At 37.2% G+C, this 12,796-nt stretch overlaps 1 protein-coding gene across 1 annotated transcript in view; it reads left to right on the forward strand.

Moving 5' to 3' along the window:
* The window catches only part of lrrc3b.L (leucine rich repeat containing 3B L homeolog), an 81,316-nt gene extending 68,791 nt beyond the window's left edge, over positions 1-12,525 (forward strand). Inside the window, exon 2 of the mRNA XM_018267463.2 lies at positions 11,191-12,525. Coding sequence (XP_018122952.1) covers positions 11,329-12,108 — 780 coding nt within the window. The 5' untranslated portion in view covers positions 11,191-11,328 and the 3' untranslated portion in view covers positions 12,109-12,525. The remainder of the gene's footprint in view (positions 1-11,190) is intronic.
* The last annotated feature ends 271 nt before the right edge of the window (positions 12,526-12,796 follow it).

Below are 12,796 nucleotides of genomic sequence, written 5' to 3' on the forward strand. Positions count from 1 at the left end.
ATATAGTGTAACTAAAGTTAATTTTGCTTGACTAACACCATAAAATAGGATTTCGAATAATTTTATCTGGTGAAGGGTCCACTTTTATCTGGTGAAGCTCCAAATTACAGAAAGGCCATCTCCCATAGACTCCATTTCAAAAATGATTTCACATTTTTAAAAATGATTTCCTTTTTCTCTGTAACAATAAACAGTTCCTTGTACTCGATCTCAGCTAAGATATAATTAATCCTTATTGGAGGCAAAACAATCCTGTTGGGTTTAATTAATATTTAAATGTTTCTTTAGTAGACGTAAGATGTGGAGAGATCCAAATTATGCACTTTATATGGAAACCCCCCAGGTCCCAGGCATTCTGGATAACAGGTCCCATACCTGTACAAATATGTACTCTGGAAACTGCGTATAAACCATACACAAGGACTTGGACCAGGGGTAGGTGAGGTACTTGCCTGCTATCCCCCCACTGTTGCACCCTAGTCATGTTCCTCTTCTGCCTACACCTACTTCCAACCCTGCAAGTACTTATACAAGTATCAGTAATTGGGGTCCTGACATAAAAATTAAAAGTCTATAAATTAGAGTTTTTCAGACTTGTATTCAGGCACCCTAGAGTACAGGTATGGGGCCTTTTGTCCAGAATGGGACATGGGGTTTTCTGGATAAGGGATCTTTCCATAATTTGGATTTATAATACCTCAAGTCTACTAAAAAATCATTTAAACATTAAACAAACCCCATAGGATTGTTTTGCCTCTAATAATGATTAATTATATCTTTGATTGGATCATGGTACTGCTTTATCATTACAGTGAAAAGGAAATCATTTTTTAAAATTTTAATTATTTGGATAAAATGGAGTCTATGGGAGATGACCTTCCCGGAATTCGGGGCTTTCTGGATAACAGGTTTCCGGACAATGTATCCCATACCTGTGCTATATTTGTTTAGCCCTCCTTTGCTCATAATTAAAGATGAAAGGTATTGTCATCTTGCCAGCCTTTTTGATATAGTCCTACAGCAGTATCTAGAACAGCAAATTATTCTTAACCTCTAATTGTAGCAAAATGGAGGTTTTAGCTATGGACCTCTAAATACTGGTTTGTCTTATTCCCAGTCAGTGATTCTGTCATTACAGTCACTGCAGTTCAGGGCTGGGCCAAGGTATTTTGGCACCCTAGGCAAGGGCTTTAATCAGTGCCCCCCCCACCCGGTCCTGCATTACCATTTCCCACTTTACCATTCATATTGCCCAATGTACCTGTGCCAGCAGCCATCACGTTGCCCCCTGTACCTGTGCCAGCACCTACAGCGCCGGATTTGCTGGGCGGGTGCCCCAAGGCGGTCCGCCCGCACTACCTCACGCAGACGCAAGAGCGCTGACATGCAAACACTGGAGCACTGGGGAGTAGCACATCCCCAGTGCTCCCCATAGAGCTGGGCGGCATGCCGGCCCGAAAAATGTGCTGCCCTAGGCCCGGGCCTATGTGGCTTTGCCACAAATCCGGGCCTGAGCACCTATCATATTGCCCCCATTTGTACCTGTGCCAACAGCAGCAAATCCCTCAGATTGCCCCCAAACCCCCAATCTGTACCTGTGCCAATGGCAGCCAAAAAATTCATCACATTGCCCCGAATTTGTACCTGTGCCAATGGCAGCCAAAAAAATCCATCATATTGCCCCTAATTTGTACCTGTGCTTCTGCCCGCAGTACGAATCACAGGCAAGAAGGGTTTGAAACAGGCGGTTTATAAAATTGAAAAATTATTAAAGGCCAAGCAAACTAGCGTTTAAAAAAATTCCCCTTAAAAGTGCGCCTCATGATTGTGTCCTAGGCAGTCGCCTAGTCTGCCTACCCCTAGTTCCGGCCCTGCTACAGTTACTTTACAGTAGGGTTTATTTTCTAATGCAATGTACTTGTGCAAGATTCAAATGCAAATGAACAGCATTTTCCCCAGAATTCCTGTTTATGCAGCATCCACCACAACTTGCATTCAATACACCAATATGGATGCAAATTAGAGTTCACAAGTTGCAGCACTTGTTTTTTTACAGCATTGGTATGCTAAAGGTGGCACTCCTATAATAATGCCTTTTGCTTTTATAATAGCATATAAATGTGCATACCTCCCAACATTTGGGAAATAAAAACAGGGACAAAAAAGTTGCACAATTATTTCTGTGTTCCCCTTTAAGCTGTGAGTCACAGTTTCCCCAAGGGACCTGTTATCTTATATTGTTGCAAATAGGGCTCTCTGCCAAAAAAGCCAATTACGTTAGAAACATTGTTTCTTTTTCTGGCTGTTCAGTGCAGAGAAAAACGGGACTTTCCAGTACAAATGAGGGACTGCAGGTTGAGCTGTCAAAAGAGGGACTGTCCCTCTAAAAACGGGACAGTTGGGAGGTATTAATGTGTATATTACTTTTACAGATTTATAATGTTAAACTGTATACTATAGCATAGATAGTTTCATTTTATTGCCTGTTCCAGTATTGTGTGAATAAAAGCAGATTTTGTTAATATCTATTGTTTTTGCATGCTAAAAGCACAATATTTCCTGCTGATAATATTCTAGATGATTCATATGCCATTAGATATAGTCCTTTATTATCTCTTACCACTCTTGCTGGGAACCTATTGTACTGACTGCTCTTCTGAATAGTTAAGTTTTCCTCTTGTTCTCCCTAGATAAGAACCACTTGGCACTTAATCTGCACTTTTACTAATGTCTCTCACTTCAAAGCATAACCTTTTATTTTTGTCTCTATTTCTGCTTAAATATAGTTCCCTTTACTTCAGTCTCAAGAAGTCCTTTGCATAACAATTATTATTATGCTGCTTAAATGGACCCTATCACTTCTGTGCAATCCTGTTAATGATTGTTATATAAGGTTCCCAGTGTTTGGGAAGTATTATACATGTGTAAGTATTGCAGTGTAGTTTGACATTCTCTCTTATGTATGACCAAACCCCAGTCTTTTCCATGCTAAATGATGTAAACAATGTCATCTATGCCTTCCACAGGTAGAGGGTCTGTGCAGGGATTTTATTATTCCTTCTGTAATGTGACCATTTCAAATTTACTGATTACAACTGTTTTGTGAATTATAACTAGAATAATACATCACCGTTATCCTGGATTTTACTTACTCAATGTTGCATTTAGTTATTAGAGATAAAGATTGACTTTATTCTGAAGGTATTTGCTGTATTGTTAAGCTATAGTTATCAGAAATTGAAACACATTCATAATAGTCTTTAAATTGTAAAGATATTTAAGATTGAATCTACTGATGTTCCCAGGAGAGCAAACATGATTTATTTGTACCAAATCTTGGCAAAAACACTGCCCGGAGCTTAAAGGACAAGGACTGGGGCTAGATGCTTGGTTTCATCAAATTTCCTATGCCAGTATACTGGGCATGCACCAACTTGCAAGGATATTATATTGTGCATGCCGCAAGGAATCCTTGAACAAAATGGTAGAAGATGTAAGATTCATAATAAAAGAACTCTGGGCCCAGCCTGGGTTCCAAGGTTAGCAACCATATTTACTGGAGTGTGTCCAACAACTTGAACTCCCCCCACACACATACATAGTGTTTTCCTGATTTCCTTATCCTTTATGGACTTGTAATTGAGCCCCAAAGTTTGACATACCTATGTTCTATATCATGTTTAATAGTGTAAGACAAACAGAAGCAAAGAGCAATACCAGTTCAGTAAAACTTCAGACTATTATGAATGTGTTCACACAATTTCTAATGATAACTATAGCTTAACAACAAAGCAAATAACTTCAGAATAAAGTCAATCTGCACGCCATATGCAAATTTGCCATTGCTAGCGTAACTTCGAACCTCTGATCGTAACATCGCTAGCGCAACTTCGCAAACGATCAGTAACTTGTGCGCAACTTCGGATCTTTGTGAATTTGCGCAGCCCTGGTATATCTGCACCTGGCGAAGTGCGGTGAAGCCAACGCTGGCGCAACTTCGAAGGTAAGTAAATTTGCCCCTTGGAATATGAATTTGAAACCACTTGGTAAAACCTTACAATAATAATAATAATGTTTATGTATGGGACTCTCTTCCTCAGGCTACGGTACATTTTTTGTTTTCTCAGATGAAAGAAGACCCAGTCCACTGACCCTTATGCTTGGGATTGGGTATTCTCTGGTACCGTAAATGGAAAATTACCCATGTGCATTTGGACTATGTGGACTATGCTAAAGATTGATTCTTTGAGGAATTCCATCTCAGATTTTTTATCTAGACTAAACATTTTCAGTCACAGTCTCAGCCCTAGGTATCTGGTCATACAAAAGTGCATAGACATATCAGATCGCTAACACCTTTCTTTAAAGAGAGCTGTTCCAAAAGTTTGCCAATAGCCAGTGGCGTAACTAGATATTACTGGGCCCTACAGCAAATTATATTCAGGCCCCCAAAATGTCTAGAGGTTGACATTTTACCAATTTTTATTGAAATTGTATATGAATTATGGCCTCATGGGCCCCATACCTCCTGGGACCCCCTGCAGCCACAGGGTCTGCTTCCTCTGTAGTTACGCCCCTGGCAATAGCAGTCTAAAACTGTCTAAAACTAAAGAAAAACTTCATCTTCCAGCATTTTGATTTCTGCCACTTGTGCCTGCTGTCTCAAAACCCATCCTCATGAGAAACCCTTTGCAGGTTTTAAAGTGAATGAATGTTTCTCGAAAGGAGTGGATTCCGTTGAAAGACTAGAGTGGTTGATGGAAAAGTCATGAATAGATGACATTAAAAAAGCAAGACTAAAGAATTTAAGGTGGGAGACTCAATGCCAGTTAATCATGCAGAATGATAATTTTATGCATGTCCTGTTTTAAATAAGTCAAGTAAAAATGTATCTCACCATTTAGGATTTTTTTTAATGTAGCTAAGCTAGATACAGTAAGACACAGCTAGTAGTGATGGGCGAATTTATTCGCCAGGAGCGAATTTGCGGCGAATTTGCGCGATTCGCGCCGAGCGAATAAATTCACGAAACGCCCGCGAAAATTTGCGGTAAAAATTCGCCGGCGTCAAAAAATTTTTTCCGAAAAACGGACGCAGGCGTCAAAAAACGAGACGCCGGCGCAGTTTTGCGAATTTTTCGCGAATTTCGCGCGAAATTGGCAAATTTTTCGGCGAAGCGAAACGGCGCAAATTCGCCCATCACTAACAGCTAGATTTACATTAATACAAGTAAAAGTTATAAACATCAAGTAATAACATAACCAAGTACTTGCATAAAATGGTGATTACAGACTTTGATCAGCGGAATAACAGACATTCTTTGGAATTAGAATAACAGACAGTGCTATGCAGACAGGAGCAGAGACAGAGGGGCAGCTAAGGGATGTGAAAGTAAAGGAGAGATATGAGACCAGGATGAAGTGATTGATTGATACTACTGTCAAGAATAATCAGCATTTACTGCTCTTTGAATGAAACTTGTAAACTTTCTGGACTTCTGTACCAGAGAGAGAATTGCCGTTTGTGCCATTTGAATAAACCATATCCTAGATGGGAAGGTTCATTTGTTAAGGCAATAATTCTCTTATAATCATTTTTTTTTTTTCAAGATTAGATAGCGATGGAACACAGTTGTTAGTGGTACTCCACAGTTCTAATGATTCTTTGGAAAGAATACTTGGTCCTGTGGTACTGACATGCCACATGGTTATATTGCTAGCAAGAATGCTTTCAACATTAGGTCTGTATGATATAGTTATAGCCTTCTTATTAACTCCAAACTGATTTAGTCCTTAGGAGATGAAGGCTTTGATGAGATTTGAGATGAACTTTGGTGTTGACATTCCAACTTTATGATCTGAATATCTAGAGGCCTAAGAACTTAATAGTGTCCACACTCAATTATCTTGCCTACAGTTTGTAAAATGTAATGCTTAATTTAGTGTTTCTTAATATCAGTTCTTTTATTTTTGGGGTGTTAAGAACCAGACCATGGTTTTTGCTGCATTACATGATATGTAATACTTGTTCCTTGTATTTATCATGATTCTAGATGAGACCCAACATTGTAATGTGTTTTGAACTTGCAATTGTTGTCAGGAGACAGAGATGCAAAGTCCCATGTTGTCATTGGACTTAGCATCTCTGTGTCCCGGTGGACATTGTGGAAGAAGAGTGATCACCCTATCATAATCCATTAGTGAGGGAAGTCTAAAATGAATTGTAAAGCAGGTTGGACAAGATTTATACGTTTTGTAGGATTTATAATGTTGATTGTATAACTAAGATATAGAAAACATATGTGTCAGGCTTGTCAATGTGTAGTGTGAAATTTGATGTTAGAGTGACTGCATCTTCTGTAGATCTGTTTGGTCAGTTTTTGAAGTGGGTTCAGAGAATGATGGGTTTGGTGAATTAGGATACCAGATTTTCAAGGCTCATTGATCTTTGGTTTCTTTGTGAGTAGCATCGAAAAACAGCAGGGTACTAAGAATTACCTTAGAGAAGCATTAAAGATGTCATTGTAGAATCTGACCAATTGCACTGGTTTTTCGAACTCATGATGGTACTCCATCAAGTCTTGCAGATTTTCAAGTGTTAACCATTTTCAGTGCTTTAACTGAAAATAGGGTTAAAGTATAGGGCCTGTTGGTGCTGTCTTATGTTTTGTGACTTGAGGTCTTCTTGGAGGCTGAAGCTTATAAACAGAAACAGAAAAAAGTCAAAAAATGGAGGGAATAGATATCCCCTTGCTTCTTAAGGCACCCCACTTGTGGTGCAATATGCTAATAAATGGAGAAATAGAGAAGAACTAGCTGCTAGTGCTTTTATTGGCACAGCATGTTTCGAGCGTAACGCTCTTTGTCAAGTGTAATACATTAGTCAACTAACAGAGATTTAAAGGTCCACACAGGAAGTGACGTAGTTAATTCGCCTCCACCACATATCATATAGAGAATCACAATCCAATGCTATAGAAGCATGTTGATAAATAGTCCAAAGTGTAAAGATCCGAGTGTGGAATCCAAGTGTACAACAGTACTACTGTATAAATGTCCTTTCAAGTCCATTTGGTCCAAGTATTCATTATTTTGTTAGCTTTTTATTCCCCTTGATAAAGGCTTTTTCTCCAAAACGTCGGGGTGATTCTCATTTTCTGGCAAGGGTGTCTGCTCACTTGTACAACTTGGCATTCGAATCACACTTTGGTGGTATGTAAATGTAAAAATAGTATGTAAATATAAAAAAAATCCTTTTTTCAGCATGTAAAATGCTTTATGTATACTGATTGTACAGAGTACTGTTTGTTATACATTTATACTACATAAAAAACATTTTTAATAATACCATTGTGTGGAATAGTTAATTAATATATTTTTGAGTGTGCAAGCCCCTTTTATTTGCAATTGATGCTGGTCTCTGGACCAGGTCAAACTTTGTCTTTTTTACTGTATTTTATATATTTTGTCAGAGTATTCATTATTTTGCTTTTTAGTTGTGGACCATGGTATAGGCATTAATCTGTTCCATAGTTACATAGTTAAATCAGGTTGAGAAAAGACAAAGTCCATCAAGTTCAACCCCTCCAAATAAAAACCCAGCACACCCCTCCATGCTTTCACATAAATTCTATATACCCACATCTATACTAAATATAGAGTTTAGTATCACAATAGCCTTTGATATTATGTCTGTCCAAGAAATCATCCAAGCTATTCTTAAAGGCATTAACTGAATCAGCCATCACAACATCACCCGGCAGTGCATTCCACAACCTCACTGTCCTGACTGTGAAGAACCCCCTACGTTGCTTCAAATGAAAGTTCTTCTCTTCTAGTCTGAATGGGTGGCCTCTGGTACGGCGATCCACTTTATGGGTGAAAAGGTCCCCTTTGTCTATAATGTCCTCTAATGTACTTGTAAAGTGTAATCATGTCCCCTCGCAAGAGCCTTTTTTCCAGAGAAAACAACTGTTAGGAATTCAGATGGGCAGTACTCCAGAATAAAAAACGCCTTTTTCATAAGCAGGACAACAAAGACAAAGCAAAGTTTCGAGCCTACAGGAAGAACACAAGGGAAAGTGCACCCAGGAATTAAGTGTGCAGATAAGTGAGTGCGACCTAAATTGGCTCCAGAGAAAACAACTCCAACCTTGACAGTCTACCCTCATAATTTAAGTCTTCCGTCCCTCTAACCAATTTAGTTGCACTTAGTCTCTGCACTCTCTCCAGCTCATTTATATCCCTCTTAAGGACTGGAGTCCAAAACTGCACTGCATACTCCAGATGAGGCCTCACCAGGGACCTATAAAGAGGCATAATTATGTTTTCATCCCTTGAGTTAATGTCCTTTTTTATGCAAGACAGATTATTTGCTTTGAATAGGCATTAATCTGTTCCATTGACTGCTACTTGTGTTAGTGTCAAAATGAAGATGGCTATGTAACGTTGCAAGTGGTCAAAGCATACAAAATCTTGGTTTTTTTTTCTGATAAGGAATTTATCTATAATAAATATAAGCAGCACACAATGGGCTTGACAAGACTTGGCTAGTGTTAACCCTCAAATTACATGTGAAGGGCAACAGCCACATTGTGTGCTTCCAGTGTTTTCTGATGACCCTCCATAGAAGTGCGAAACATATCATTTACAGGATTATTGCCCAAACCGATAGTACTTAATGACTGCTGCTCCAGGCCATCTTGGTCTGGAAACTTAATGCACCAGGCAAGGTTTTTAGATTTTTCTTTGTTTATTTTTCAGTACTAGCTCTTGAAATTGTTTGAAGATTAAGGGGAAAAAAGGAAACAAATAACTTGAAGTTGTTATTCTGTACATACAGTAGTGCCAAGTGCAAAAATAGCTTGGTCATGAAGCAGCCATATGGATTTTCTAGTGCTTCCAAATGTTTCTTCACCATAATTGCCTTAGAGTGATGACAGTAATTCATTTCTCCAGTTTTGTTTACTTTCCACATGTTCCACAGTTATCAAACACATTTTCCCTTGGTTAAATGCATTATTAGCAATCTTTTGTTTTTCTCAAAGTGTGCTGAATTATATTCTGCAAAGATGCATTCCATATAGCGGAATGATAATAAGAGAAACCTTACTTGGACCTTTAGCTCCTCACCAAATAATGATTTGGTTTCATTTTTGCTATGACTAGGCAGTTTGATAATTGATTGCTATGATGTTGTGCAATGGTTCAGAGCTTGAACAATAGATAAGAATGATATATACTGTATATATAATGTGTTCATTAAGTACAGGTATAGGATCCCTTATCCGGAAACCCGATATCCAGAAAGCTCCGAATTACGGAATGGCTGTCTCCCATAGACTCCATTTTATCCAACTAATCCAAATTTTTAAAAACGACTTCCTTTTTCTCTGTAATAATAAAACAGTAGCTTGTACTTGATCCCAACTAAGATAAAATTAATCCTTACTGGAAGAAAAATCAGCCTATTGGATTTATTTAATATTTAAATGAATTTCTACTAGACTTAAGGCATGAAGACCCAAATTACGGAAAGATCCGTTATACGGAAAACCTCAGGTCCCAAGCATTCTGGATAACAGGTCCCATACCTGTATAAAGTTTTCATGTCCTGCATATGTGAACATCAATCAATAGAAGCGACTATGTTGCTTGCCTATATCAAGTATCAATCAAACAGTAACTATTAAAAACAATAGATAGTGCTCTTTCAATCAACAATATGCAAACTCTCGAACTAAACCAACCATTATAGCTGAACTCTGTAATAGGCCTATTTATATTATTATATTATATATAGTCCTATGCTGTTATTTTCAATAAAACCTTTTTCATATTTTTAAGCCCTGAGAGTGCTGATCTTCTTTGGATGTATGGATATGGATATATATATATATATATATATATATATATATATATATATATATACATATGTAAAATAATGACTGCAATTAGTTTTTTTCCACTTACACAAACAGTAACCAGAAGAGTAACCAGAAAAGAATGCAATGTATTTATTTATTTTAAAGTACAGATCATTTACAGATACTGTTCCTTGGAATGATACTGGATATGAATTATATTTTGGATAAAGGGGCTTAATCTGTATCGTAATATCCAATTTATCTACAAAGATACATTTAAAAAAGAATTTGGGTTTTCTTAATGGGATTCCATCTCCTTAATGAAGCAGTAAAATAAATTCTGCCCTCTGTAGGCTAATGTTGACTAGCAACAGGCAATGCAGTGCTAAGAGGTTCTCTGGTATTTTTAAACAGGCAACACAGTCACCATATTGCAATTGACTATTAAACCACTGAATCAGTGCAAATATACATTGTTTAAGATACATGGTCATAGAGGTAAATGGTTTTGAACTGCTGCCATAAAGGTATTAAAAGAGCACTCAATGTGGCTTCATTTTTTTGGTGGTATTCAGTAACATGTTGGGGTAGGGGAATAAACATAATAAAATGCATTTCATGGGGGTTATATAAGAAAAGGTGCAAAGTTTTCAATAAGTGTAATTACATATAGCTACCAATCACCAGTCAACCAGCAGGTAGCATTTAAAAAGCAAACATCTTCTTGTGTCTATGGGTTATAATTGGTTAATGTACTTAGTGACTTTTAATTTACGTGAACATTCAATTAAATTCAATTCCAATTGAAATGGGATTTACATTAAAATAAAAGTATATCCATACTTGCGGTTTTTAAGTCATTCATCTCATTCCAGCACAGAAAAAACATTTCTAACCCCGAAACATTACTTACTATGATAAGATGATGAGAATATATCACATATGACACATTGCAAGCAGCACCATCATACCTGGTTGTTTTACAAATAAATCTACAGCACTTGTAGATGACTAAATAGACAAAGATGATGTAGTATATGCTCTTCTGTTTTCTTCTCCAGAATATAGTGCTGATCAATCAAACTAGTGTATAAATCTTACATTTGCCATTTTTCATCTGTTGTGTACCGATGATAAATGTGCCTGTCGTATATTTTTACTTTTTCTTGAATGTATTTAAAAAAAATATTCATTTTTGTGACCGATATTAACCTATTAGATGTAGATTAAACATATCTATTTCTAGAGTTATAAATAATAATTGCTACAAGAAAAATGGAACAAAAATATAAAAGTAATATTTGTCTTTTTTCTCATAAAAACAGGTCTCTAATGTGGAACTGATGTATATCAATTCAGAAGACTATTACAGAAAATGATGCCATGGATTTCCTCCGAAGAGTCCTTGATTACTTCTTTTGGGTAAATGAGGAGTAGCCATGTTATTATGCTGACATCTAAGCATGAATTTGGTAGACCTGTGGCTAACACGCTCCCTCTCCATGTGTCTGCTCTTACAAAGCTTTGTTCTAATGATACTGTGCTTTCATTCTGCCAGTATGTGTCCCAAAGGCTGTATTTGCTCTCATACAGGAGGCTTAAATGTCAGTTGTAGTAACGCGAATCTCAAGGAAATACCTAGAGACCTTCCCCCTGAAACAGTTTTACTCTACCTTGACTCCAATCAAATAACCTCAATCCCTAATGAAGTTTTTAAGGATCTCCATCAACTTAAAGTTCTCAACTTATCAAAGAATGGAATTGAATTTATAGATGAGCACTCTTTAAAAGGTGTCGCGGAAACCCTGCAAACTTTGGACCTGTCAGACAATCAGATTCAGAGTGTTCATAAGAACGCCTTCAGTAACTTGAAAGGAAGGGCCAGGATTGCAAACAACCCGTGGCATTGCGACTGTACTCTACAGCAAGTTCTGAGGAGCATGTCTTTAAACCATGACACAGCTAGTAATGTAATCTGCAAAACTTCTGTACTGGCTGAACATGCCGGACGGGCTTTCTTTACACATGCTAATCATGCAGACCTTTGCAAACTTCCAAAAAAGACTACTGATTATGCCATGTTGGTCACTATGTTTGGCTGGTTCACCATGGTGATATCCTATGTGGTATACTATGTAAGGCAAAATCAGGAGGATGCACGCAGGCATCTTGAATACTTGAAATCCCTGCCAAGCAGGCAAAAAAAACCTGACGAAGCTGATGACATTAGCACTGTGGTATAGTATCAAGTTATAAATAAAAAGACTGGGGTGGAAATGGGTAACGGTTTGAATATCATTAGAACGAAGTTTAGTTCTAATTTATTGCCGGAAAACCTCAATGCCTTTCTAAAATATACAGTAGGTGAATTTTACTGTCCAAGAACAATACAAGTCATCTTTCTTTAAATCGTACCTAATACGTCTTTGAAGGTATTCCAGTCAAGTACATTATTTTGTAAGTAATTCAGATGCATTTCACCATTGAATAATGAAATATTTATTTTTTTAATTTTTAAGTAAATAAAGGATGAACCTTGAACTGTGTAAGACTTAGCAATCTATCATTCTTTAAAATGTGATTATAGACAGGGTTAAGCGATTTATTTTTATAGGCTAGTAATCATTATGAAAACAGAAATTATATATATTGATGTGTGTGTATGTATGTATGTATATATATATATATATATATATATATATATATATATATATATATATATATATATATATATATACTGTATTTATATATAGCCAGGTTTTGGAAAGGCTGCCCAGGTCAAAACTTCCTGCCTGGCTTTCCAAATGTGGAAATCCAGACAGGACTCACAGATTGACATGGCGATCAGCCAATAGCCCAGACTTCACTGGTTTGAAAGGTGGCCACCCTAAATTATATATATATATATATATATATAAACGCACACTCACG

Source organism: Xenopus laevis, chromosome 6L, assembly GCF_017654675.1.
Source record: "Xenopus laevis strain J_2021 chromosome 6L, Xenopus_laevis_v10.1, whole genome shotgun sequence".
In the NCBI taxonomy this organism is placed as follows: domain Eukaryota; kingdom Metazoa; phylum Chordata; class Amphibia; order Anura; family Pipidae; genus Xenopus; species Xenopus laevis.